A 27,471-nucleotide genomic window follows, 5' to 3' on the forward strand; every position below is an offset into this window, starting at 1 on the left:
GTGTGTGTGTGTGTGTGTGTGTGTGTCCAACCCTGCTGACTGACCAAACCGCACCCCTCACATCCACACACACTCACACCAACTCATGCTTGCTTGTCTTTGTGTGTGTGTGTGTGTGTGTGTGTGTTTGTGTGGGTCCGTACGATGCTGATCTGCTCCTGAGTCTTCCTGAGTCTCTGCATCTCCGGCGTGTCCGACACGATGCTGAAGCCGCGACCTTTGCTCTCCTCAAAGTCCTTCTTGTACTTCACCTGCAGGACGAGACGGAAAAACACGCCTTCAGGTCACATGAAAAAAAAAAAAATTTGAATGACTCGAGAGAAAACAAGAGGCAGAAAATTAATCTGCAAACACTGTGACACATTATGCGAAATGCCTCTTTAACCTCCGAGGATGCTGATTGGTCCAGTCACTGTCCAATCAGCTGAGAGAGACTCAAGATTGATCGGTGGGAAAATTTTCTGCAGGCTGCAGCTGCTTGAGTCACACTGCTGGTGCAGGAAGTGGTCAAATGTAGGTCTGATGCTGAGAAAGTGTGTGTGTGTGTGTGTGTGTGTGTGAGTTGTCTCGATGATTGGCCTGATTCTGAGCACAAAGCAGATTAGGTCTCACTTCATCAGTCAGCAGCTAAACACCACACACACACACACACACACACACACACACACACACACACACACACACACACGGACACGTTCGTCCCAGAGCAGCTGATGACACACACGTCAGCGTCTCAAGCGGAACCGACACGACTGTGAGTCACGTCTTGTTTAGATGAAGGAGGTCAGTGACTGCGACTGGTTTAGCTCAACCTCCTCAGCACGTGAGCAAAATTAGGAAAAAAATGAATACATTTTTGTTCCTGTTTACTCACCAATCAGTGTTTTCATTATTGCCATAACGAGGGCAAAATAAAATGCGTGCGCTGATTTAATCAGGAGAAAATAACACAAACATCACATGATCAGCAGAACAACCAGGTCACGGCTGGACACACACACACACACACACACACATACACCTGATGACAAACAGCACGTCCTGCTCTGCTTACTGCTGAGTGTGCACCTGTCCCCCTCACACACACACTGACACACTGACACACAGCGGCACACACACTCACACTGACACACACAGGGTGAGGACATATGGTGCTGGGCTTCACGTCCTGAGGAAAACCAGTGTTTGTTTTCTTCCCCACATGGAGGCAGAGGGGCGGGAACAAGATGGAGAGGTGGGCCGTGTGTGTGTGTGTGTGTGTGTGTGTGTGTGTGTGTGTGAGAGAGAGAGAGAGTGAGAGAGAGAGAGAGAGAGAGAGAGAGAGGCATCACCTGACTCTGCAGCTCGCTCTGCTGCCTCAGCCTCAGGTTCTCAGGTGTGTCAGCCACGATGGTGAAGGACGTCTTGGGGTAGTGCCTGCAGACACACAGGGTTACTGATGAGACCTGCAGGACCTGCAGTCCAGACTCATGACAAGAACCCAGAGAAGAAGAAGAAGACAGAGAGACGTGTGAGGCAGGAGAAGAAGAAGAAGAAGAAGAAGAAGAAGAAGAAGAAGAAGAAGAAGAAGAAGAAGAAGAAGAAGAGGGGAACCACTGTGACCTGTTTATAAGGAGGTCAGGGTTGGAGAAATGTCCTGACCGACCAGAGGAACCGGGGAAAAAAACGCAACAACCGGCCAGCAGAGGGCAGCGCAGATCTCCACTGTTTTAACCCAAAGGCAGTTTTAGTCCTGAAACTCACATTTTCTCCCTCATCATGCCCAGAAAGTGACGTCAAAACACCATTACCAACCCCTGGTGGCTGGCTACAGCACAGCTCGCTGCTGGTCCCAAACTGGTGAGGACCTGACACAGTGGTCAAACAGCGGTACTGCACCCTCACTCGACTCTAGGATCCTCGTTTCTACGGCTACATTCACGTTTCTAGAACAGCTCCTGTCTCCGTCTGGACTCCCCTGCATTGAAGCCTTTTTCCCCTGAAAGTCTCACACACACACACACACACGCACACACGCACACGCACACGTACACACACACACACACAGAAGGAAAGTTTGTGGTCAAGTTTCACTTCACCTGCTCCGGTTACCAACGACAACCATGGATGTTTTTGTTCATTTGGTGCAACCCAGTCCTTTGAGACAAAGAGTCGCTCTGTGGGACTCTCACACACACACACACACACACACACACACACACACACACACAAACACTCTCTGCTGGCTACAGTTTGTGTGAAGTGGTGGTGACGCCTGCAGGAGAGCGACAGGCCCGTCTGCTCACTCTGTGCTTCTCACTGGCTCAGACTGGAAACCAGTTCAACACCAGCACCAAGACGCCGGGGCGGTGCAGAGAGTCAGGACTGGGAGAAGTGGGGAGGGTCGGGGGGGGGGGGGGGGGGTCGGGAGGGTGGGGGGTTGGAGGGGTCGGACTGAGGCGACGTCGTGTTTGTATCTCAGACTGATGCCGAGCGAGTCGGAGCTGCAGTATTCTGCAACAACAATGGAACCTGACACAAGCAGGAAACAAAACACTGGATGGGTGGAGCACACACACACACACACACACACACACACACACACACACACACACACACACACACACACACACACACACACACACACTGTACCCTTTAAACTTTGTCCAATAATACCCTCAGACACTTCCTGCCTTTCTCCCACTGCTCAATGAAGTCAGTTGGTTCACAACACAGCAGCAATGGAAGTGTGTGTGTGTGTGTGTGTCTATGTGTGTGTGTGTGTGTGTTTGTGTATGTGTAGATATTGTTGGACGATTGTCTCTAATGTTGCTGTGGCATTAGCCAACAGTGACGGTGACGCACACACACACACACACACACACACACACACACACACAAACTCACAAATTGAGTCATCGTATGTGTGTGTGTGTGTGTGTGTGTGTGTGTGATGCGTCTTGCGTGCAGTCAGTGCAGCATGGATGGACATTAATAAGAGTGTGTGAAGGGGGAGGGGCCAGAGAGAGGAGGACGTAGGGAGAAAGAGGAGGTGAGAGGTTGTAGGGGTCAACATGTCGAGGAGTCGAGGAGGGCGCCCCCTACAGGCCGACTGTGGGTATGACAGCCAAGAGTCTCGGTATGTCTGCTCCTTTTCTTTTCCAAGCGAGGAAGAGGAGGTGGAGAGGAAAAGAAATGAGAAGTGACGAACGAGGGAAGGAGGTGAAGAGAGGAAGATGAATGAAGATAAGATGATGAATAAAAAGAGGAGTGAGGAGGACAAGCGGAGGAAGACTGACTGACAGACAGACAGACAGGGGAAGGGAGGAAGAGGAGATGAAAGAGGGAGGGAGGAAGATTGGAAAGGACAGAAAATTGAAGAGATGAAAGAGGAGGAGGACGGGGAGGAAGAGGAGGAGGGACAGAGGGATGGGAACAGAGGGGGGGTTGGAGAGGGGGGGAAGGGGGGGCGGAGCCTCCTGATCACAACAACAAGCAGCACCACCATCAGCGCTCTCTTTCTCCGCACTCATTCATGCAGAACGCAGCCAGCGGGGGCCTTCAGTGGGTCACCTCTTCCCCCCATTCTCCCCCTCCACCCTCCCCACCGCCACCCATCCCCTCCTCCTGCGGCTGGCTCCTCCCACTTTCCTCCCCGGACCCCCGGAACTCCCAGATCAAACCACCACGAAACAAACAGAGCCGCTTACGTAACTCCTCTCCTCCTCCTCCTCTCTCTTTCTCCACTGATTTGGTTCCTCTTTAACTATCACTGGACACACCACACACATACACACACACACACACACACACACCAGGAAGTCTTGATTCCAAAGTGATTCCAAACAAACGTCTCCTCTCTCAAGGTTATCGCACTGGATTTTCTTTCTCCCTTCCGGTCGGATTTGAGCCGCCAGTCGTCCATCGCACCTGCGGTGCCCCGCCCCCCTCTCTCCCGAACCCAGACCCCCCGCCCGCCCTGCCCTCCGCAAGACGGCGGGTGACATCGCATCATCTCCGTCTCGGCGAACAGAGACGTGTGGAGGCTCCAGGAATCTGGGTTATGTGGGCAGCTGCCTTATGTAATCGCAACAATCTGTGATCTGCGGTTCACTTTTTACCCATATAGTCATGTTGGCACATCCGTGTGTGTGTGTGTGTGTGTGTGTCACACACACACACACACACCTTCCTGCTTATGTGTGCAGCGTTACATAAGCATAATCTTTGCTCATTTCTGATAATTAGCATAAAGATTCACCTAATAACACGTGAGGTAAGTGGCTGTGGCTGCTGTCACAGTGGGCTGTGTGTGTGTGTGTGTGTGTGTGTGTGTGTGTGTGTGTGTGTGTGTGTGTGTGCAGACAGTGACCTGATTATGAACAGAGGCGAGTGTGATGGTTCTCAGGAGGCTGCGTATCGCAGCTGCTGGCCGGCCAATGGTCACCAAGCTATCGGCACCCCCAACGCATTCACTCACAGGTGTGTCTTGGCTCGTCGCCCCCTACTGGCGGGGAAAGTCACCAGCAGCAGCAGCAGCAGCAGCAGCGAGGGGCTAACATTAGCCTGACACATCCTGGAATGTTTAAGCTGTTGCCTGGCAACACTGTCAGCTGGGAGTCGTAGAGAAGTAAGTCAGAGTGACGGGGATGGAGGATATTTTTGTAGAATCACAGAGACCCTTTGACTCTCTCGGATGTGAGCTCAGCTCCCTTCAAAAGGTCAAAGGTCACACGTGGAGCCGGAGCTCAGGACCAGAAGCACTTGGCAGACGGTCGGCGGGTGTTTGAACACACAGAGGGTCAAAGGTACCGAGACCCTTTGCTTGTTGCTGTTGTGTCGCAGCAGGAGCCGTTAGCCTGTAGCGTGCTAACGGCGGGCTAGCCACGCGGGCGGCGGTGCGTGCGCAGTACTCACGCGTTGCAGTAGGGCTTCTTGTCGTAGCCTTTGTAGTTCTTCATGTTGAGGGTCATCTTGCACACCTCGCAGTGGAAACATCCCTTGTGCCAGTTCTGCAGGAACACACACACACACACACACACACACACACACACACACACACACACACACACACACATTCAATAACAGTGCATGCAAAACTAAAACACACCTGCCAAGTGTGACGTTTACTTGCGTCGATCTCAAACTCAAACATGGTACAGTGCCACCTGCTGGTTTCACACTCACGTCAGTGTAACTCCGCCCACCATGGTCGTGGCCAACCAGCTCTATAGGTGGAGGAGGAATCTGATTGGCCCGCTTGGAGAGCGGCAGACAGAAGATTTGTCCAGTCACCTCTCAAGTGTTGTTCACCTTCAGGATCTCGTGCACAGTGCAGTGACAGTGTTGTGTTGTTTTTGTGTCATCCTGTCCCTCGGTGTTGTCGCGCTCTGTTATGTTGTGCTTCACGCTGTAGCAACTCCCCCCCCCCATGCCTCTCACGTCTCTCATGTCTCTCTAATGTCCTGGTGTCACCCCCAGCAGTCCAGGGTTTTGTGATTTTAGCCGCTGTGCTGTTTGTTCACAGGCAACCAAAGAGCATCTGTGGCATCGCCTTTTCACGCCTCTGTGAGACGGAGGCTTTTATTATGAAAAAGGTGACCACTTTCTCACTCGCTCGCTCGTTCGCTCGCTCGATGTGCGGCGCCCACATGCTGTTGTGTCATCTGATGCCTCGTCGGACAGACTGCAAACGCAGGAGAGCGCCGAGGATAAATTAATAATTTATCGGCATTATGCAACGGATGATCAGAGAGGTGTCACCGTGCAAAAACAACTCAGCACTCTGGAAACTCAGCATGCTGCTCCGCTGGCTTTATTGTTTTTCTATTATTATTCTGCCCACTACCCCCCACCGCCCCCCCCCCCCCCAAAAAAAAAAAAATGAAAAGAAAATGAAAGAAACTTGTTGGCATTGTGGGACACTGCGTGAACGGCACAGAGAAGCAAAAAAAAGACTCATGAAGAAAATGAGTGGAGAAATTCTCGCAAACACAAACCAGGGAGGCAACTAACAAGCTCACTCACACTGTGTCATTTCCCAACACAACTGTTGTGTGCAATGGCATCAATCGGAGCTGAACTTTCTTGGCACATTCAAAAAAAAAAAAAATCTGCCATAATTAATGTAGCAAATTATAGCGCAGGTTTCCCCTGAGCCACTGAAAACTGCAGATTACTTCGAAAGGCTTTGAATCTGACAAGTAACTTCCTGTTGTTATGTGGTCGTCAGGCACAATTCAGAGAGAACTGAACCGCTCCTGAGTGATTCACCCCTTTGAACTATTGACTCCTTATTGTTGCATTTAGGGACCGACCACAGGAAGGTTTTCTTATCTTCTCTCTCTCTCTCTCTCTGTTTCTTTTTCTCTCCCTCTCTCTGGCTTTCACACCCACCTGCGCCTCCGCCAAGTTCACCGCTCGCCGCCTCCGCTCTCCCTCTGCCGGGGTGGAGCGCGAACAGCGAGCCGGGAGAAGCTCCGCGGTTCGTCCACTCACCTTGTCCAGGCAGCTGACTTTCTCCGTCGGGTAGACGATCTTCCCGCAGCGGGCACACTGGGGGTTCATCCTCAGCGGCTCGCGCACTTTGCACCCGGCTCGGAGTCGAACACTTTCTGACAGAACACCCCACCAAAGGTAAATAAAAAACCTCCACACAGACGGGGCTTGGGAAGATAAATTAAAAAACACAGAGACGGTGAAATTATCTGGGCGGAGAGTGTCGGTGTGGCCCCGCTCAGCGAGCCTCCGTCCGGCCTGAAAGCTGTGTGATGCCGCGCTCCGGGCTGGAGGAGGCGGCGGTCGACATCAAAGGCGGCAAGCTGGCGGTGGTTAGCAACGTGCACACCGGAAGTTAGCGCAAGAAAACAGGAAGTGTTGTACCGAGACGGCGAAACATTCGTAATTTCTTTTTTGGATCAATTTTGAGGCAGTATAGACATTAGTTCAAAGAAATATTATTCAACAATAGCAAAAAACAAAAACAAACGAGTATTATACATTATATGACTATACATACTAACTGTATAATATTAATGATTAGGATGTTGAACCTTTGAAATACAAACTCAAACATTAAAAAAGTAAATCATACATTGTTTTAAGTTGCTGCCTTTTTTCTTTTTTAAAAGCTGTGGTTGCATTGTGTACAGCTGTGTGGGACTGAATAAAGGTTTTTTTTCCCCGCTTAAGTTTACATCATGCTGAAAGGTCAGAGGACTAATTATAAAACTTCCCAACAAAGTGACTGTGAGTGAGAGCGGAAGTTAAGCACAAACTCTGGAAGATTCAGACAAGGACAAGCAACAACTGTTTATAACACTTTATTCTGCATGATTCCGGACAGCAAAATCCCTGTAAACATTACAACAAAAAAAAAGGCAGCACCTGTGTCTTGATGGGTAAAGTAAGAGCCCCGAGTGGACGAGAGGACAAGTGAAGAAGAAGAGAGCGAAGGTGGAAACCGATAAATAACCTTCAGCTCTGGTGGCGTCATCATTTCTGGTTAGAAAAAAAATACACGTCATGATACTTTTATTCCACAAACACATTCAGACAAAATTATTTTTATTCTGTCACATACATACAACCGTGAAGTCACATCTACCTGAAGTGTACTTTTAAAGGAGAACATCAAAGCAGAAAAGCAGCTGCTGTACTTTGTCTTTTGGGATTAGCGGCAGTTTAAACACTTCCATGGGGTTCCTCCACGTCCAGACTGTCTGCATCTCTTTCAAAAGCTTTTCTCGCTTTTTTCTAAAGCGGTGGTATTGTGTGTAATGTTCATTGACTGCCAGCAGAGGGAGACAGACCTCCCTGGACATTGTTGGCAATGAAGAGCAGTTTAAGCAGGTTGGTTTGGGACCTCCAGGATGGACAGATGGACGTGCAGGAACCCTGCCAGTGAAGGATCTCACTCATCATCACTTAAGGCGACAGCAGCACCAGTCAGACAAACACAAGCGGAGGCGGGTATTGCTCGGAGTGAGACAGACAGACAGACAGACAGCAGGTCAGGAAGTTGCTAATAGCACCAACATTTACATCAGAGTGAACAGACAAGGGTCAAGAGGTCAGGGCTCAAGGGGACAGGGGATGAGAGTTGGATCATCACAAAAGTAAGTTCTTTTTTTTTCCCAGGTGCGTAAAAAAATGTGTTTCCCGGACGCGGAACTTCACAAATAACCATCAAAATTAGACAGGATTGAAGGCACGGAGAAAACAAAGTGGGACGCACCCCCCAGACGCCACCACCAGCATCAGGCTGAGCTCGGCCTCATCATTCTGCTTCTTGCAGGGATGTCTGGGAGATGTTCTCCACCTTTTGAAGAACGTCTGGTCTGCTTTCAGTCGATCTTCCACGTGTGTTCTTGTCCTTTAAAGTTTCCAGAGCCACAAAACACCATCGGTCATTTGTGACAGAGGAGGAGGCCAACTGAGCTGGGTGAGCAGCAGCTGGATCCCTGTTAGCACCAACAGCAGCGGCGCCGCTTTGTTCAGAAGAACCTGCTGCTCCCGAGCTGCTCGACAGCCTCCCGCAAGATCCTGAAGGCCGACGCCCACCGGCGTCGCACTTCCTGTTTCCCGCTGCCTTTCTGTTCACTTCTGAGCCCAGTCAGCCGACTCACAACAGCAGTGTGGGCCACAAAAAGGTCTGTGTGTGTGTGTGTGTGTTTTTCGCTGCAGAGGTCATCGGCCACCAATGACAGGAGCCTGTCTGAAAAAACCTGACCCTGCCATCAGAAAGTTGTTAAAAACATAAAAAAGAAGTCCAGTTGTTGTGTTTTGGTGCGCGGTCGCATCTCCTTTCACAGACACAGTGAAGCCGTTTTCAGTTTGCTTGAGTTCACAGCAGCAGCAGTGACGATGATGGGTGTGTTGGTCCCTGAAGCCCCGAGTCAGAGAGACTCCGCCTCCACAGCAGAGGAAGAATTGGTGACAGTGAACATTTTTTTTTTTTTTTTTAAAAAGACATAAATCCAAGGTTGTTGGTTATTTTTAAGTCATGAAAAAATTGAGAAAAAAACCTCATCAGCGTTAAAATGTCAGTCAATATTCCAAGTTTTCCTGAAGCTGTGAGGTGTTCCTGAAGTGGCCATTTGTGTGTGTATGTGTGTGTGTGTGTTGGCTTGAGTGTTAAGGCCTCCCAGTGGTGGAGAGTCTCACTCAGGCGATCTCCGTCTCCCGCTCGATGCCCACGTACTTCAGAGCGTCTGCCTGGCTGTACCTGCATCCAGAGGAGGGCAGAGCAGAGAGCAAGCAGGGTCACCAGGAGTGATATCTCACGATAGAACCAGAAGCAAAGAGCGAGAGCGGGTCGCTGTGCAGCAGGATCCCACCTGTAGTCAAAGAAGAGCTCCTCTCCGGTCTGGATGGCCCTCTTGGCAAAGATCCCAATGCGGTGGTCGCCGTTCACCATCATCACTGCAGAGCAGAGCGGCAGCAGAGTTCCACCTCGGTGAGGGTCACAACTCACTTTCAACCAACTGGGTCCGTGAAGAAGAGGTCACCTCTTACCTTTTGCATAGCAGTTGGGGTTGACTGAGTGGTTGGCGAAGCGGATCTTGTTGCCTTTTCTGGTGGCGTCAACCACAAAGTCTGTGGAGGAAAAAGGAAAAGAAGAAACCGTTTCAAGTATTTTGCTGAGGGAGAGAGAGCGATAGAGCGAGAGAGCGAGCAAGAGAGAGAGAGAGAGAGCTGTGTTACAGTGGGAAAGGTCTCTGTGTGGGTTTGTGCTACCATTGTTGAGGTTGAACAGGAAGCTGCACATGTACTTGTCGTAGACCTTCCCTCGGCGGTCGGCTTCGTCCTGAGAGATGATCTGCAGAGACCGGACGGACGGCGGTGAAAGATCTGGACCAATCAGGACACGAGCACAAGCGGGAAGTGGGCGGGTCCTACCTCTCCGCAGTACTCGGAGATGAACTCGTTCTTCTGCACCGGCTCCTTGATGAAGATGCCCCAGCCGGCCACGTCCGACGGCGCCAGCAGCAGGTGCTGAGACACAACAAACAGCAGAGGAAACAGAGACGTCAGCAGGCCTGGTCACCTGCAGGCGGATGGGCGGAGTCAGGGTGGACGCGTCACCCAACAGCCCACCATGATGCTGGAATCACAACACGACGTCACGAGAATGTGCTAAACATTAGAATTCCAGTATTCTTCCGTCCACCTCTGAGCACTCGGTTCCACCTAGTGGACACTTGGGGGGAAATTTTAATCATTCCCGTTGACAGGAAGTGGAGTGAGTCTGACTGGCAGGTGACCTCTCTGACCTTCTTGGCTCCTCTCTGGATGGAGCAGTTCTTGCAGGACACGTTCTTGCTGTCCCAGTGGTCGGCGGCGCCGCAGGTCAGGCAGAGGTCGGGGTCGCACTCCCGCACCGCCAGGTAGCACGGACACTGCTTGGTGTTGCACTGGGCTTTGCAGCGACAACCCGGGAAACGGTTCTGACCTGTGGAGGAGGTTAGGGGGGTGAGTGTTGTGCAAGTGGGTGCGTGTGCGTGTGCGTGTGCGTGTGCGTGTGCGTGTGCGTGTCCAGACTCACACTCAGAGCTGCACTGACAAAACTTCTCGCAGAAGTTCTGAGCAGTGACACACGGACACGACGAGTCACATGGCTGTCGGGGGTGGTCACATGGCTGGTAGTTGTACACGTGGTTGGAGGAGCCATCTGAGGGGAGGGAGAGACGGTACTGAATCAGGAGGAGGAGGAAATGGAAGAGAAGCAGGAGAAAAAGGAGCAATAGCAGGAAGAGAGAGGGGCATTGAGAAGGAGGAGAGGGAGGAGCAGCAGGGAGAGGAGAAGAATAAGGAAGAGAAATAACAGCAAGAAGAGGAGGGGGGATTGAGGAGGAGGAGGAGCTCTGCAGGCTGGAGCTGCTCCGTCACCTTTCTTCAGCTGGATCTTCCTGCAGTGGGTGGCCCACAGCCGGTGCTTCCTCTTCTTCTTCCTGGGGGGCGTGTCCTCGTCCTCGGTGGGGGCCCGGGCGATGATGCTCGACTCCTTCACCCTGAACTCGTAAACCTGCCGTGACAACGGTGGCGCTCTGTGACTACTGTGTCCTGGCAGGTGGAGGCGGGTCCACCGCGTGGCGGCCCCGCGACTCACCTGTCTGCAGCTCTTGGTGCCGATCAGCTTGGCGATGGCGCAGAAGTTGTCGTAGTAGGTCCCGATGAGGACCCTGAAGAGCGAGGCCTCCGCGCCGCTCCACTCCACCGCCTCGGCCTCGCCGCTCAGCTTCATCTTCACGGGGGTCTGACAGCGAGAGTTCCCCTCTGTCAACGAGGCAAAAACAAGGTGATCTCAGTCAGTCTGCTTATTTTTTTATTAATTTTTTTGTGAGAATTAACGACTCTTAAAAGGTCCAGTGTGTAACTTTTGGCCTGATTTATGATTTTATATTGGGAAACTTCATATACTGCCTATCAATACATTAATGAAAGTGTATCCTGGCAGTACAATAAAAACAATTTGGCAATCTAAAAACGCAACCACTTCATGTGGCCGTTTCTTATCAAAAACTCCACACTGGACCTTCAAGCTTTGCTTTTTCTCCTCTGGGCCTCTGATCTCACCTGAGCTGCTGGTGTTGTCGTCCTTCTTGTCCTCGTCCTCCTTCTCGGTGTCCCGCTCGGTGTCCTGCTCGGTGTCCTGCTCGGTGTCCTGCTCGTCCTCCTTGCTGCCCTCGCGGTCGCTGTCCGTGTCCTTGGTCTCCGAGGAGACGGTGGGCGTGCTCGGCCGGCTGCTGCCGTTGCTGTTGGGCTGCCGCCCGCGGCGCCGCCCCGCCACCCGCTTGGAGGGCGTCTTGACCCGCTCTCCGGCCACGCCGGCCGGGAGCTCAGCGGCCACGCCGTCCTAGGATGTCGTGAACGCGTGAGTGGAACCTCTTTAAAAGACGCTGTGGCTGACTGGAAGACCTCCTGGAGACTCACCTGGATCAGGTACATGTAGCAGTCCAGGCCGCAGGGTTTACTGTCCACCAGGTTCTCCAGGTTCTTGCGCTTGTAGGTGTTGGGAGTGGCGTGGAACGCTGCAGAGGAGAACACAAAAGCACACGACTCAGACCCAACAGGCCACTGTGAAGGAGGGCAACGGTGGCTCCTGCGGCGGCGGCGGTGAGGCGACTCACGGTGCAGGAAGCAGTCGTACTTGAAGCAGCGGCGGCAGAACAGAGTGTGGAAGGAGTGCAGGCTCTGCTCGCGCTGCACCGAGCGAGCGTTGGGCCCGTCGATGTTCGGCGTGCACTCGGGGGGCAGAGCGCCGGGCAGCTGCTGCTCCGTCAGCTCCTTGTACCTGGGACGCAAAAAAAAAACAAAAAAAAAACAAAAAAACATCAGAGATGGACACACACACACACACACACACACACACACACACACACACACACACACACACACACACACACACACACACACACACACACACACGTATGTAAAAATATGAAATATTCCAAAGAACGGACTTCTCTTTCAGCTCCTCCGGAGATCCCTTGTCAGGGAACATGGATGAGATGGCTTCAAAGATCTTGTCTGAGGGAAACTTCTTGTTGCTGTCGCTGCTGGTTCGTCCTGCAGGACACACACACACACACACACACACACACACACACACACACACACACACACACACACACACACACACACACACACACACACACACACACACACACACAGTCAAAAACATGTCTCCAATCACTTGTGTGTGGCTAGTGGTGGACTCACCCTCACCCCCGCCGCCGCCCAGCCCGTCCTTGCAGCCGTCCTCCTTGCCGTCACACAGCTCCATCTTGTCCAGCTTGAACTCGTGTTCGTCGTCGTCGTCTTCGTCCTCATTGTCGCTGTACTGTCCCAGCGCGCTGACCAGCTCCACGAAGATCTCGTCGTTGATGAAGCCGCACTCTTTGGAGACAACGTGGTTGTTGTTTTTTTTTTTTACGGTGGATCTCGGACCGAAAGACGAGCCCGGCAGAGGGACGGCTCACCTCTGTCTCCGTGAACTTTGCCATCGTAGTTCTTGATGAGCTCCTCAATGAAGGTGCCGTCCTGGTCCAGGATCTCGTCTCCCATGTAGGGGATGTTGTGGAGGACCGTCTCGTCTTCCACCTGAGAGAAACAACAGCCACAAACAGAGGTCATAACAATAATAATAATAATGGTAATAAAAAAACAACAACTACAGATGTGTCTCTGGTTCACCATGAAGTTCTGCTGCAGCGGCGACCACGAGTACATGACGGGCACCGAGGCCACGGCGTTGAGCGTCTTGAGGGGGATGACCTGGCGCGGGAACTCGAAGCCGCTGTCCACGGTGCACTGCACAGGGCCGAGACAAGCATCCGGTCACAACTTCAGAACCTGCATCACATCACGGTGCCGAGCGGCGCCGCATCCCACCGACCTCACGGGTTCCCCTGAGGGAGCCCACAGACGTCATGATGTGCACCGGCTGGATCCGCCTGGTCTTCCACTCATGGTTCAGGATGTCGGTGCGCTCCACGATCTTCTGCCGGTTGGTGCTGAACATGCTCTGCAGGGAGAGAACCCAGAGAATGAGCTTCATTTGGCAGGAGGCCTTCAGCCGCGGCGCACGGGCTGACTGATTGTTTGATCCCCGAGGGGAAATTCACATGGTTTCCACGAGAACGAACCTTGACCTCGTCGGCCCGCCGGAAGCGCTTGAGCTGTCGCAGTCGCATGTACTCGGACTTCACCCTCCTCTTCCAGCAGGCAGGACCCTTGTCTCGCTTCCCTGTCAGCACCATGATGAAGCTGTGGGGTCCAGACACGCAACAGGGACTTAACATTTAAAAGAACCTGCCGTCCAGTGTTTTGTTTGGGTTAATTTTCTGGAAGAATCATTTCAGGTCTACGTGGGTGACACGGCAGCACGTGGGTTCCATTGTTTGCACAGGACCTTTCTGTGTCTCCGTGGGATCTCTCCGAGTTCTCCAACTTCCTCCCACAGTCCAAAAACATGCACGTGAGGGTAATTGGATACTCAAAATAGTCTGTAGGTGTGTGTGTGAAGGTGAATGGTTGTTTGTCTCTATGTGGCGCTAACAAAGTGGCCCCTTTTCCAGGGTGTCACCCTGCCGTCACCCTATGGCAGCTGGCGGGGGCTCCAGCAGACCCCTCTGACCCTGAGCTCAGGAGGAAGCAGGTATTGAAAATGGATGGATGGCAGTGAACTTCACAACAAGAACACGGACTGGACTGAGGAGACCTGCATTGTAACTTCTGAGATGTAGTGATGAACAGCTCGCTGCAAAAGAAACCAAACAGATGCAGGTACCCAGAACTCAAAACTAGCAGCATCTCGTCTCAAAATAAAGGGCAGGCAACTCCGGCCTCCGTAAGAACTAAATTCCTTAACAACACGTGCTGAAATTCTGTGAAGGCACCGAAACTATTATTTTTTTGCATCGTTTATACTTTCTAGAAAGCTCTACCAATTACTTTATGTGATTTAATAGTATTTCTTTTAAAAGGTGGTGGTCCACCTGTCACTTTCTCAAACACAAAGAGGTGAAAAAACACGAGACAGACGGGGCGAGCCAGCAGCGGCGGAAGGACACAAAAACAAGGCGCTAACGATGTGTTGGAAGTTGGACTCATTTCAAAGTTCCACCTGCAGCCTCGTCACATTCAGACGCCTTAAAGTGTTGTGTACACAAGCTGTCACACTGTTTACTTTCTAAGCTTTGTATTAAAGTAATTATTCAGTGGTCGGGAGAGATCCCCGAAGCTGTTGGATCTATTTTAGGACGACACACCGGTAAGCTACAGTAGCTAACAGTGGGCGAGTGAACAAAGATTGAGGGCAGTTCGTCTGCATCAGCAGCAAACTCTGGCCGCCGTCGGATGCGTCGAAAGCGGTGCTGACAGCTCCTCTTACCGGCACCGGGGTCTCCGTCCTTATCCCACGGGGTGTAGTTTGCTCGTTGAGACAGACAGTGGACGAGTGGTCTTTTGTGTTGGGAGATGAGCCCTTCGGTGCCTCGGCTAGCAGTGTTAGCTCCGCGGCTAGCAGGCGGCTAGCTCCGTATAGGGGACGCGATCCCGGAGAAATACCGGTCTAATGAACCCACTAGTGGGCGCAAACACGGAGCGGAACCTTTCCAGCGTTACCCTCCCCTTTTCTTTAGAAAGGGCGCGGTGATAGTAGCCTATGTTTACCGTTAAAGTCACTTTTGCTAAGGGGGAAATTCATAAAATGTAATATTTCCGCCTCGGCGAGGCTACGGTTGGAAGTGCTCACCGCCCACAGCGCGCGGCCGCATCAGATTCAAGAGGCGCCAAACGATTGGGCCAATCACACGAGCCCAGCGGAAAGTCTTCTGAGTAAGGCGGCACGCGATTGGTGCGCTCTCGCCGCGCTGTGGGCCAATTGTATTGGGGTGTACACGGTGGTGCCGCTTCAGGGACATGTGGACGGTCTTTCTTTGTTCTCTTCGCTGAGAAATAATAATAATAATAATTTCAAAAACAAAACAAACATTGTTGAACATTATTGTTGATTCTCAGCCACTGACGTTGATACGACTGAAACGTCACAAAACACAAACAATTGACAAGGCAAACTTCCAGCCAATAAAGTCGGAAAGCTATTTATAAACTTTATTGCTACCTCTGTCGTGAGTTTGGCAGCATCGTTTGATTTACAACGACGTGGCAGCGTCCAATAGAGGAGAGACAGCTGTGCGTACGAGCGGCAACACACCTGTTGACACGAAGAAAATACCACTTTTTTAACAGACCAACACAGATGCTTTGACGTGCACCAATACTTTTGGAGAATGACGCCAGAATGGCAGCTCGTTCAGTCCCAATGAAGAGCTACTTCCGCCCGGCGTGTGGGTCGCCAAGTTTACTAAGACCCGCCTCTTCTTCACAGCCATTGGTGGACACCTCGCAATTGTCTTGATGCTGAGTTCAAGGTCAGCGGAAATGCATCCTCCCGTGGCAAAACCATCACGTGTTTCTGACTTTGATGGGTTTTTTTTTAAATCAGTGACATGAAAAGAATGTTAATGTCTCGAGAAAAGTTTTTCTCGAAACTGCAGCTAAATAAAAAATAGTGATAGTTCAAACAACCAGAGTGAGGACGTAAAGACCTAAGAATAAATTCCCTTTTATGTTATCAAATGCACTTAAAAGTCACAGAACTTGTTGGCATCAGTTAAAAGACACAAAATAACCTGTTAAAGTAGGACATGTGTTTACTAGACACGTGGCCTCTCCAAGGTTGCAGTTGATAAGAAAATTAAGGCATGTTCCTTAGTGTTTTTTTTAATCTATTAAATCATCTTGAGCAAACTTTTAATCTATTTAAATTTGAAATATCTGACACGAAAACAACGGGAATGGAGCATGATGATGGAGCTGTCTACAACCGTGTGTGCGTGTGCATGTGTGCATGTGTGAACAGACTCTGGGGTCGAGACGGGAGCATTTAGAGAAATCTTTCCTTATTTTTATTTATCACACATTTAGAAAATGAACCACACTATACAAATGTCCACCGTTCAGTGATGAAACAGGCCTCCTGCATGAACCCCCAGCGACGTCCCACCAGAGCAGAGACCACTTCAGCAGGCCAGGAGGGGCCATGGCGGTTGTTAGCTGGTTGCCACCACCTCCTCCTCCTCCTCCACCTCCTCCACCTCCCCTTCCTCCTCTTCACTTCAGTAACGGAACCGGCGTGTTTTTGTTTTTTCCTCTCACTTTGTCGTATGGCGGATTACGCTGGCCGCCCAGTGACTTTGACTTTTTCATCTTTTTCGTGGTCACTGTGGCACAGGTAGGCAGTAGCATGCAGAAACCTTTGGATGCGGCGACTCTCCTCCGATTGGCTGTAGGCTAATTCATTATGCTATGTAAAGGAGGAAGTAGGGGGGGGGGGGCGTTTGTCTTTGTCCTCTTAAGAGTCTGCTTGATATTTACAATATGACGGGGGACGTGGGTGGGTGGGTGGGGCGAAATGTTTGCGTGAGTGTGTGTCTGTGTGTTTGTTACAGATAGGGTGGGGCAGGAGGGCGGGGCTTCCCAGTCTGGATAGAGGGGGAGGGGGGCTTTTGCCATCAGACGAGAAGGCAGGAAGTAAGTCGCCCTGCCGCAGACCCCACCCCCACCAGGTTGGTAGTCATATCGGGGCGGTCACATGGTCACACTCACAACATGTCCGCCGCTCAGAGGGATCCTCACTTTATTACTCAGACATAAATTTAAAAAAAGAAAAAAAAAAGAAAAAAGGGGGAGGAGGACAACGAAAGGAGAAAAAACAAATAAAAGCCGAGGAGAGCTGGAGGAGACGGCGGGACGTTCAGGCCAGGTACCTGTAGGTGTCCTTCTCCCCGTCCACCCGCTCCAGGTACTCCTTCTCTATCAAGATGTCAATGCATTTCTGCACAACAGAGAGAGAGAGAGAGAGAGAGAGAGAGGGAGAGAGAGAGAAAAACACATGTTACAATCCAGCCGCAGTAAACACAGCACCTGTGTGTGTGTGTGTGTGTGTGTGTGTGTGTGTGTGTGTGTGAGAGAGGGGGAGACCTTAATGACAGGGACTCTGGGTTTGAATCTGGATGACAGCTGGTTCAGGACTTCAGCCAAGAGCTGTTGGTGCTTCAGGACCTTCCTCATCTTCATGATTCGAACGATGGCAGCCTAAAAACACACACAAACACAAACGTGTCAATAAGCAACAAACACAAATGGCTTCTGGGAACAGCGGCATCACGACAGGCGCGGCAGAGGTCCAGAACCTGAATGAGGAGCTTCCTGTCCTCCTCGATGTTCTTGTGAGTCGTCTCCTGCTCCTGTTTCTGCTCCGTTTTCATGGGGACGTTGATGTTCACCCTCAGTTTCTTGCTGCAGAGTAGAAAAGTCCAGTTCAGGTTACAGTTGTGCAAAACATGTTTCAGGCTGTGTCGGCAGACTTGTCGTCGGCAGATGCTCTCACTTTTTGTATCCCAAGAAAAGCTTGATGACCGTGTCGGGTTTGAAGTCCACATCGTCCACGTTGGCGCTCTCGTCCTCCATCACCTGACAGACAGACAGACAAAGAGGGTGACAGAGAGAGAGAGAGAGAGAGAGAGGGGGAGAGAGAGAGAGAGAGAGAGAGAGAGACAGAGAGAGAGAGAGAGAGACAGAGACAGAGACAGAGAGAGAGAGAGAGAGAGAGAGAGAGAGAGAGAGCTGGAGTGAGTGATAGGGTGGCTGCAACATAGACTCCAACCATCATGGCTGGACCAGAGCTCTGCTTCCTTTCAGTGCCCTCTGGTCTATTTTAATTTGAGACGTACCGAATTACACATACATATAAATAAAATGTCAAGTGTTGTTGCAACAAAAAAAAGTCCTTTGCGTTTGCTTTTCTCACCAGCAGCTTCGACTTCAGGAGAATCTGCAGGACTTGACCGAGAATGTCCTGCAAAAAAGGAAGCATCACAGGTCAGGGCTTCAAAAGTCAAAACGGTTTGCGACCACAGGAAAGTGGCAAGTGTGCGTTAGCGTGCACGCGCTCACAATTTTGATCTGCGTGCTGTCAGTGAGCTGCTGGACGGTGTAACTGTCCTCTGTGTTGTACTGCAGCAGGATGGCCATCTGGAAGGTGGAGGCCTGCAGTGTGTACCTGAAAACAACAACAGCGACACGGCGACGCCGTTCAAATCACTGCAATGCTTTCATGTGATCAGTGTGTGTGAGAACAGCAATTCCCCTATGCGTGTTTGGAATGCTGGGTTTGGACCTGCGATGAGGTTTGTTTTACTGCAGCGTACCTGTTCTTGAAGCAGTTGGTCACCAGCTCTCCTTTGGAGAGGTGGTAGAGCCAGGTGAGCTTCCTGCCGCTGTGTCTGCTGGCGTAGAACGCCGTGAAGCGCTGGTAGCTCCGCTCCAGCTGCACAGAGAGAGAGAGAGAGAGAGAGAGAGAGGGAAGGAGAGGAGAGTTAGAGGTTCAAAATGAGGCCCGGGGACTCCTCCGAGGTCGTGAACTATCTGACGGCGTCCCACCTCAGAGGGAAGGGCGAAGGTGCAGGACTGCTGGAAAGGCCACGAGCCGGAGCTCAGCACCTGGATACTGAAGTCCACTGAAAGACCACACACACACACACACACACACACACACACACACACACACACACACACACACACATACAGAAACGCGCACACACACACACACACGCACGCACGCACGCACGCACACACACACACACACACACACACACGGGCCGGAGCCTAAGTTTGGTTTTATTAATCACCAAAACAGTGATAGCAGTTCAGCCCTGGTGAGTTACTTTACAAAGATTATTTGCCGATATCTGAGGTCAGCTCTGTGTGCGTGTGTGTGTGTGTGTGTGCGTGTGTGTGTGTGTCGTACGGTCCAGAGGCTCCGAGTTGGTCAGGTGCTTCTTGAACTGCTCGTTCAGGTCCTTGCTGACTCCGATGTCCTGGAACATCCTCTGCAGCTTGGACGTGTACTCGAAGCCGCACGCTTGCTGCACCGCAAAGAGAAGAAGGGAGGGGGCGCTGTAAGAACCGCACTTGGCAACACTGTGTCGTCGTCGTCGTCGTCAGCAGCTCACCTTCAGCTTGGAGATCATGCTGGCCTCGGCGTCGTCGCTGGCGCTGTTCTGGTGGACCAGACGCTTTGCCAGCATCTTAGCGTAGAACTTCTGGAAGACGTCTTTGTCCTCGATATACTTGAACACAACCATCTGATGACACACACACACACACACACTGTTCTGAAAACCTCCTAGTTAGATGCAACCTGCATTTTGTGCAAAGGTGAATCGACTCTAATCATCAATCCTCTAAACCAGGGTGTCAAACTCAAACACACGGTGGGGCCAAACTTAAAAACTTGCATGCGTGCAATATGTCTGGAGCATCAAATTCAAAATTAAAAAACCTCATCAAAATAAATAAAATGTAACTAAAAGTTGTATGCCTCTTCTTTGTTTGCAGCCTTCTGTTTTAAATGCCAACAGCAACCTCCTTCCTTCTGTTAACATTGAATTGAAAAATAAACAACAACAACTAATTAAGCAATAAAAATATCCTTCACTGAACGAACGTCCTGTCCTGATTGACGCACGGCATTCAGGGATTTGTAGTATTAGTAGTACATGTGCTGTATAATAGCGACGGGCCAGCAGCTCTAGTAGTGATTTTGTACTACAGGACCGCAGGCCAAAAGTTTGACACCTGTGAGCTAAACAATCTGCAGCACTTCTGAACAATAAAATGTGTTCATTCACTCTGACTGACTGTGCGGAGTGCGTTTCAGGCTCACCACTTGGTTCAGCGTGTCCTCCAGCTCGGCCTCCTCCGGGTTTTTCGAGCTGCAAATGGAACAGAACACAGGATTGGTTCATCCCTTCATTCCTGTTTGGCCTCTGACCGTCTCGTGCCTGTAATTAATTCTCCAACCTCTTCTTCAGCAAGGAGTCGCAGTATCGGGCCAGCAGCTCGGGCGACTTGCTGGACGACTGGGCCATCCGGGTCACGGCGTTGTTGTTGATGAAGCGTCCGCATGCCTGCCAACGCACACCAGAACCAGAATCAGACCGTGCCACCACCTTTGACGCTTCCGTCGGCGGACCGAGTCGATTCCCACCTTGTCGAGCGCCGCCACGAAGCCGGCGTCGTTGTTGAAGGCCGACATGACCAAGGCGTTGTACTTCTTGTGCACGTCCAGCGTGGTCTGCACGTACACTTTCGGGTCCTGGGGGGGGGGGGACGCACAGGGCTGACAGTCAGCTCACAGGGGAATCTAAGCAGGAGTCGGCGTCAGTTCGGCTGCACGTACGTTGAGCGCCGCCTCGCCGCACTTCTCGATGGCAGCCAGGCCCTGGTTGTGGATGTGGGTCTCCAGCAGCTTCTTCAGCTCCCCCAGGCCGTCGGTGATCCGCGACACCAGGTTGTACATGCGGCCCAGGTCTGAGGAGGGAAGACGCACAGTGAGTTGGGAGCACGTTTCCGGTCCACCGCTGCTTCTCTGACCACCACCAGGCTCTTTTAATGGAGATGTATGACTGAAGGAAGAGGCTGCTCTGACAAACCACAGAAGAAGAAGCTCCCACACAAACGAGAGGTTGGCATTTCAATACGGAACGGAAGGTGACGGAGGAGGTGGTGCACCTTCATTCTTGTCGGCGTCCAGCAGGTTCTGGAACTCTGTGTGGAAGATCTCCAGGTGCTTCTCGATGAGGACCTGCTCACACTTGCGGGCCAGCTCGTCCTGCGTGGACTCGTGGAGGTAGACCTGCACGCGCCGCTGCTCCTCCAGCAGCCGGGCCTCGGCCTGCGAACAGAGATCCACAGTTGACTGACTGCCGGACATGCGGAGCGGGGGTGGGGGGGAGAGAGAGGCTTCGTACCTTCTTCATGTACTCGGTGACGGGGTTCTGCTGCAGGAACTCGGTGCTCTCACGCGTGTAGAAGCGCTCCGTGTCTGTGAGGAACTGACACTCAAAGTACTCCTTGTAGACCGACAACGTGGGGCCCTTGGCGAAGGCGTCCTCCTCGTTCAGCCCCAGCTCCACTGCACGCACACACACACACACACACACACACACTCAGGTGAGGGATCCACGTTTAACAGCATCAAGTTCACCCAAAACGAAGGTTCTTCCCACCCGCCCGGAGATCTTTCACAGGGCAGTTCAGACGGTGCTGATGTGGACCTACCGTAAGATTGGACCACGCCGCTGATCAGTCTGGTGTTGATGGTCTCGCCGTTGCGCTCTCTCTCGATGAGCTTCAGCACTGCGTTTGTTACCTGCGATGCAATTAAAAACAGTCGGTCACACAGAGAAGAGAAGCAAGTGGACAAGAGAAAAGAGGCCGAGACACCAAGTCACCTGTTTGTTGAGGGGCCGGAATAAACACTCCCTCCAAGTGACGAGTGCCAGCTGAGAGGAGCAAGAACAAGGTGATTAGCAGGAGGAGAGGAGGTGAAGCTCAGGTCCTTCCAAAGAGAAAGACCACAGCAGCGGAATCAAACCAAACTCTCAGTTCTGCGGTGTTCTCGGCAACGACAACAGGAGCCAAATACAGTCCTGACACACACGCGCGCGCGCGCACACACACACACACACACACACACACACACACACACACACACACACACACACACACACACACACACACACACACACACACACACACACACACACACACACACACACACACCGAGTAGATCTCGTAGATCCCTTTGCGTCCCTCGTCGCACTCCCGTCGGACCCAGTGGCGGTTGAGGTAGGCACAGATCCCGTTGAGCACTTTGCTGGAGAAGCGGTAGTCTTCCCACTGCTGCGTGTAAAACTTCAGCACACACTCGTCCATGAGGTCCTCACCATCCTGGAGGGTGTAGACAGACAGACAGACAGACAGAAAGCAGAGGTGTCACCCTCAGGTGGAAGGGGGAGCAGTGTGGGGGGGGGGGGGTCAGGAGGAAGCTCCTCACCTTCAGCAGGCTGGTCAGGTAGTTCTTCAGGAACTCTTTGAGCCGCTTGTAGAGCTCCAGGCCTACAAACTGTGCTCCCCCCGGCGTGGTGGACTTTTTGGAGGGCTTGGTGGGGGGCACAGAGCCCCGCCCCTGGCTCGACTGATGGACGCTGGTACAGTAATTATATACATGTCTGAGTGGGCGGAGTTAAGGAAGGGAAAGACAGTGAAAGGGGAGCAAGACTCTAAAGCGGGACGGCGGCAGGGAGTGAGTCACATGCCCTGCATGGTGGATGGTTACCTGTGTGGAAGGAGAAGGGTGCAGAAAAATAGAAGAAGAAAAAAACAGCAGCAGAAAAAGAGAAAGGGAAGAAATAGCAACAGCAGGAGCGGCGGCCGCGGTCGTTCTGATTTACATCCAAAGACGTCACAACAAGTCGGAGGAAGAACTTTGAGAGAGCAGTTACACAGCGAGCTCATAAAAGGAAGCAGGACTGAAGCTGCTGGTGATCAGCAGTGAGTGGAACCTTCACCTGTTCATCTGAGCTTCTGGAGCTGCAAACAAGTTGTGCTGACAGTAATGTGCAACTTCCATCTCCAGCCTCTGTTTTTCCTTCAGGTTTTCACATACAAACCTGCAGTGTGCTGCTGGGCTAACGACGCTAACAACAACAACAGCCTCACTTTCCCACCTGGCGACGACTGACATGCTGTCAACTCCGTTGCCCACGGCAGGCGAGATTTTGTCCGCACTATGCAATCTATGTGTAGAATACCAGTTGTTGCAGCCATCCAAAAGGAGTTCTAGAGAAGCCAAAGTTAGGCTAAACACACTGAGGAACTCTTTTAAAGCTCAGTCTGTTAAAATGTGCAATAAGTGTTAGCGTAGGGACTTGGAGGCACCACAGCCATTTTGATGTTTAGCTCTGTATGGCACATCACGTGCCTGATGTTGTATCTTGTCTGACGTTAAGAGTTGTGTTTCGTTGCATCTGTCGTACTTTTGTGGCAGTTTGCTTTGTGTTTGTGGGGATTTACAAGAAAGTACAAGAAACAGCTGTCTCGCATGCGAGACAAATTTCAGGAGGAACAGACAATAAAAGTGATCAATCAACTAGCGAGCAGACAGACAGGCAGACAGACGGACAGTCAGCCAGCAGAACCTGGAGCTCCATGCAGCCCGAGAGGAGGACCAGCTGGTCCTGGTGTCTGGAGGATACGTGTAGAGTTCCATGTAGCGCGACTTGGCCATGCTCTGCCGCGTGTACACCTGCTGGATGCCAGCCCGCAGGTCGTCCCAGATCTGGTCCAGGCCGATCTGTCTCAGTCCGTGGGGGTTCTGGGCCCGGTTCGACGACATGGTTGGTGGAGGGGTCGGGGGGGGGGCCTCTTGTGTCCTCTTCTTCCTCCTCCTCCTCCTCCTCCTCTCTCCCCTCCCGCCGGTCACTGGCCTCCCGCTCCTGATCCGCCGGGCCTCGGACCCGTGGCTCCTGTCCCGGGGCTGAACGCTGTCCTGATTGGCTCCGAGGCTCAGAGGGCGTGGTCCATCTGGCGGCGGTGGCGGACGGCTAACGCTTTCTGGTGGAGGCTGGTGCTCTGCTCTCAGGGACGAGGGTGTGGTTCCACGCCGGACACCCCCTGGGTGGCGCTGTGTGCCACACCTCCGACCTAAAAGCTTTGGCACTCCTCACCAGGTGACCTGCAGAGAGAGACACACGGACAGTCATGATGGGAATCAGGCAGGCGACTCATGTGAGACAGGTGGAGGTTCTTCTGCTTCACTTTGGCCTGCTTCCTGCTTGGCCGACCAGACGCTGGCGTTGCCGCGGCTAATGACGGATTAGTCCACTTCAGCATCCTCACAGGACGAGGGAACACGTTCAACTGCAGTTTTGGCTCCGCCCACCCACCGAGCCTTTCATTTATTCACTGGACACCAGCCACTGCTTCAGCCCCACTGTTTAGCTCTGACCCCCCTCTAGTCTGGGGAGTCCGGCCCTACCTGAGGTGCTCCTGCAGTTACCATGGTAACTGGGGGCAGACAATACCTGCGAGTGGCCGTTTTTGACGAGCGGGAAGGTCGGGCGGTGGCAGGAGAGGTGCCCTTCAGCACTGCCCGGCGATCAGATTTCAGCTCCCTACCGCTGAGAGCGGTAGCTCAGCGTGTCACTGCGGGACCTGACCTGGAGTCAGTTTCAGGGGGGTGCCGGGGGAGGGCGGACTTGCCGGACAGAAATGAGACGGCGGGTTGCAAACAGCGGGACTCAGGTTCCTGCTTCACATGCGGCACGGAGGCAGCCAGGTTCAAAGGTTGAAGCATTTTAGGAAATCGGTGCTGCATTCGGGGAACGGTGCGTTCAGGGAACCTGCGGTCAACAGAGTGCTGCCCTCAAGAATTGATGAGGCTGAGCTGATGGAAAGAGATGAATTTCTCCTTACACAACAACAACATGACCCTGTTTGTGTTTCACTCATTTCAATCGCTAATAAAAATGATGTTTCCATCCTTGGGATAAACAAAAATCTTATCACTGATCAGCGGGATCAACAAAGAGCTCCATTAGTTCACTGTGCAGCCGTGGTCGCATCCCTCGCTTCCCTTCCCCGTGCACACGCAGCTCGCCGCCACCGCCGCCGCTCTCTGACCAAACACAGGGGTTGAGAACGTGGCTGAATCAGAGTCGAGCAATGAGGTGGAATGATGCAGGAAATGGAGAGTAGAGAGGGGGAGGAGGAGGAGTTTGTGTTTGTGTGGGTGGGTTCTCAGCTGGGTAAATCTGATCAGCCCCGACAGCCACGTGGCCACAACCTCGTACCCTACATCTGAAAGCAAACAAACACAGCCACAACAAGCTGTCGTCACTCCAGCAGCGCACCGAGGAGCCCAGGACTCAATCTGCTTCCCTCAGTGTGAACCAAAAACACTTCAGAGTCAGCAGGCCCCGTCGTGATGCAAGCAAGTCCTTCCTGCTGTTTCCCTTCTGGGGTCACCGCAGCAAACTGACTCACATGTTTACTTTGACATTGGTTATAAACAGCAGAGTCCCTTCCTGGCTGAACCGTGGCAACCATCCAGGCCAGACCGGCGGTGACGGTGATGAAGAGGGGGAAGCCTTCAAGAAGAGCCGCAACGCTGCTGCCGTGCACACACAGCGAGCATGTGTCGGGGAGAGCCTTTCATTAGCATAAGCAGCTTTTGATTTCTGCTGAGAGGAGCAGCCAGGACAGAGACGGACAGACGGACAGACAGCGAGTCCCTCATGCAGCCTTCCATCCATACGCAGCCTCCACCTGAAAAGACCTGGACAGGTGGGGTCAGGAGAAGGGCAGGACTGGTCCATCGTGTTCTCAGAGACGATGGCGCAACGCAGAGGGGGGGGGGTCTGTGTTGAGGGGCCACGAGCACGTGTTGACATCAGCAGCCGGTCAGAAGGAGGCTGTGCTTCCATGTCAACGTCACTTGTTTGGACGTCGGAGAGAAGATGTTTACCATTCCATGTGCAGCAGGGCACGACTAAACAGTTGTGAGGACAGGGACAGAAACAATTAGTCTCGTGAGTTCATTTTATAGATAGGTAGATGGATCGATGTAAAATGCTTCAATATAAGCCACTACACTGGAATCCAAAGGACGGTGATCGTTTTTCCTCTGGTTTTTGGATGAATTCTGATGCAAGCACGTCTTTGGCGTTGAACGTTTAAAATTGGTCACATCTAGCACGGACAATAATCACACAACGTCACACAGACACACACACCGCACGGTACCAAAGATGCTGTCGGGTCCAGTAACTGTCCGCTAAGGAAACAGCGCGCCCCTGCGGACAGCAACACGCTCCAGGCGGGCCGATCTTTATTTTGGCACGACACCGCTCTTCGTCCGTCTATTCTCGTGTATTTCCAGCCAGGAGTGTGGGAGTCCCGTCCGTGTCAGCTCCAAAATCACTCTGCCTCCGTCCGGGGCAGCTTACACGGCGCTCGGTTCCACCAAACTGTGCTGCGCTGTCGCAGCGCTAACATCACAGATGTCATCCAATTCGCCGCATATAAACACAGTGAAGACACTCAACGACCTGCACCGCACATAAATGTTGAAATTATTCTCCACTGAGCTGCGAATGGTGTCAGACGCTGCTACGCAATGGGGCTAACTAGCACTAGCACTAGCTCCGCGGCTAACCTGAGTTAGCCTCGTCTTTGCTACCTGGGAGCTTTCAATCACAGTCCGGGGCCCGTTTTCGTGACATATCGGGTGAATTGGAAAGTACACGTCCAACACTGAGAGGATATTAACGAGAAACGTCTGCTAGGGGCGAGAAGACAAGTGTGAAGCTGGCCGTGTTGTTGGTGTAAAATGGCAGCCTAGCCTCGTCGGCTGCTGCCGAATAATGAGTCAGGAAAACACTCGGTTAGCCCTTAGCATTAGCCTGCTAGCTCTCCGTCAGGAGCAAAATGCCGCCGCCTGTTTACGTTCGCGCCACCCAAGGGCTTTCCTCACCATCTTAAGGCCGTCACCGTCACTCCACGATCGTCCTCTGACAAAAACGTTGGTCCCAGCCGCCGTCTTTCAGTCTCTCTCACCCGGTCGGTCTGTGTGTTTGCTGTCGGTTGCTAACTGCGACCGCTTTCCTTCCTTCGCACAAAGATCAGCTCAGCAGCCACCAAATCATGGCGCCTTCACGGGCAGTCGTCTATCATGGTCACAGCACAATTACTGCCACATATTAAAGGGACACTCTTTGGCATTCGTTCCTAAAAGAGCAGTTGTGATTTGTTTTTTAGTGATTATGTTTTGGAGCCACAATAGAATATCCAAGAAAATATCAAAGTCATATTTTAAAACATTACCATGCAATGCTTTTTGTTTTCATAACTCGTAACAGCTCCGTATTTCAATATCCTCAGTAGGTGTGATAGTAGGTATGTGTAAATGGTTCCGATACTACTGTGTAGTTATTTTGTGAAACAGTAAACCGTTTATTTACATCACGCAAAACGAGATTTCGCCTCCCAAATTGCAGACATTGTAAAGTCGGAGCT

At 52.0% G+C, this 27,471-nt stretch overlaps 3 protein-coding genes across 4 annotated transcripts; all 3 read right to left on the bottom strand.

Annotated features, from left to right (window-relative positions):
* Positions 1–16: 16 nt before the first annotated feature.
* Positions 17–6,804, bottom strand: LOC142903497 (LIM zinc-binding domain-containing Nebulette-like). Its single transcript, XM_076049175.1, has 4 exons — positions 6,478–6,804; positions 4,897–4,991; positions 1,332–1,416; positions 17–251 (listed from the first exon to the last, which is right to left on the bottom strand). The coding sequence occupies exons 1-4, from the start codon at positions 6,544–6,546 to the stop codon at positions 84–86; spliced, it is 417 nt and encodes a 138-aa protein (XP_075905290.1). The 5' UTR covers positions 6,547–6,804; the 3' UTR covers positions 17–83.
* Positions 6,805–7,285: 481 nt separating this feature from the next.
* On the bottom strand, positions 7,286–15,266 carry ezh2 (enhancer of zeste 2 polycomb repressive complex 2 subunit). 2 transcript variants are annotated; one of them, XM_076049129.1, is made up of 19 exons: positions 14,876–15,266; positions 13,629–13,749; positions 13,379–13,507; positions 13,177–13,293; positions 12,963–13,083; positions 12,444–12,879; positions 12,111–12,274; positions 11,914–12,011; positions 11,647–11,836; positions 11,557–11,610; positions 11,090–11,256; positions 10,870–11,005; positions 10,526–10,651; positions 10,254–10,432; positions 9,880–9,975; positions 9,718–9,799; positions 9,496–9,576; positions 9,318–9,402; positions 7,286–9,205 (listed from the first exon to the last, which is right to left on the bottom strand). In XM_076049129.1, the coding sequence occupies exons 2-19, from the start codon at positions 13,740–13,742 to the stop codon at positions 9,145–9,147; spliced, it is 2,436 nt and encodes an 811-aa protein (XP_075905244.1). In that variant the 5' UTR covers positions 13,743–13,749; positions 14,876–15,266; the 3' UTR covers positions 7,286–9,144. The 2 variants fall into 2 exon arrangements, with proteins under 2 accessions (XP_075905244.1, XP_075905243.1); XM_076049128.1 differs by having other exon boundaries at positions 11,557–11,836.
* Positions 15,267–16,431: 1,165 nt separating this feature from the next.
* On the bottom strand, positions 16,432–27,095 carry LOC142903469 (cullin-1). The gene is made up of 22 exons (XM_076049130.1): positions 26,930–27,095; positions 23,652–24,130; positions 22,451–22,625; positions 22,177–22,344; positions 21,846–21,896; positions 21,673–21,763; positions 21,363–21,526; positions 21,124–21,286; positions 20,792–20,922; positions 20,600–20,707; positions 20,413–20,519; positions 20,276–20,324; positions 19,563–19,694; positions 19,358–19,475; positions 18,991–19,067; positions 18,759–18,877; positions 18,505–18,610; positions 18,359–18,406; positions 17,939–18,021; positions 17,742–17,847; positions 17,530–17,643; positions 16,432–17,383 (listed from the first exon to the last, which is right to left on the bottom strand). Exons 2-22 carry the CDS (start codon positions 23,789–23,791, stop codon positions 17,303–17,305), a joined length of 2,331 nt encoding a protein of 776 aa, XP_075905245.1. The 5' UTR covers positions 23,792–24,130; positions 26,930–27,095; the 3' UTR covers positions 16,432–17,302.
* Between the last annotated feature and the right edge of the window lie 376 nt (positions 27,096–27,471).

Source organism: Nelusetta ayraudi, unplaced genomic scaffold, assembly GCF_046127955.1.
Source record: "Nelusetta ayraudi isolate G7.1 ecotype Tasmania unplaced genomic scaffold, CSIRO-AGI_Nayr_v1 ptg000110l, whole genome shotgun sequence".
Classification (NCBI taxonomy): Eukaryota; Metazoa; Chordata; class Actinopteri; order Tetraodontiformes; family Monacanthidae; genus Nelusetta; species Nelusetta ayraudi.

Excerpts from the sequence above, each read along its gene's own strand:
- LOC142903497 (XM_076049175.1), bottom strand. The coding sequence starts at position 6,546 with ATGAACCCCCAGTGTGCCCGCTGCGGGAAGATCGTCTACCCGACGGAG. Across the intron at positions 4,992-6,477 it reads AAGTCAGCTGCCTGGACAAG|AACTGGCACAAGGGATGTTT; the intron begins GTGAGTGGACGA and ends GTGTTCCTGCAG. Across the intron at positions 252-1,331 it reads AGAGCGAGCTGCAGAGTCAG|GTGAAGTACAAGAAGGACTT; the intron begins GTGATGCCTCTC and ends CTCGTCCTGCAG.
- ezh2 (XM_076049128.1), bottom strand. The coding sequence starts at position 13,742 with ATGGTGCTGACAGGGAAGCGAGACAAGGGTCCTGCCTGCTGGAAGAGG. Across the intron at positions 11,257-11,556 it reads CGACAACACCAGCAGCTCAG|AGGGGAACTCTCGCTGTCAG; the intron begins GTGAGATCAGAG and ends CCTCGTTGACAG. Across the intron at positions 10,652-10,869 it reads GAAGATCCAGCTGAAGAAAG|ATGGCTCCTCCAACCACGTG; the intron begins GTGACGGAGCAG and ends CCCTCCCCTCAG.
- LOC142903469 (XM_076049130.1), bottom strand. The coding sequence starts at position 23,791 with ATGTCGTCGAACCGGGCCCAGAACCCCCACGGACTGAGACAGATCGGC. Across the intron at positions 20,708-20,791 it reads GCGGCGAGGCGGCGCTCAAC|GACCCGAAAGTGTACGTGCA; the intron begins GTACGTGCAGCC and ends CCCCCCCCCCAG. Across the intron at positions 18,878-18,990 it reads CCTTCGCCCTTCCCTCTGAG|CTGGAGCGGAGCTACCAGCG; the intron begins GTGGGACGCCGT and ends CTCTCTGTGCAG.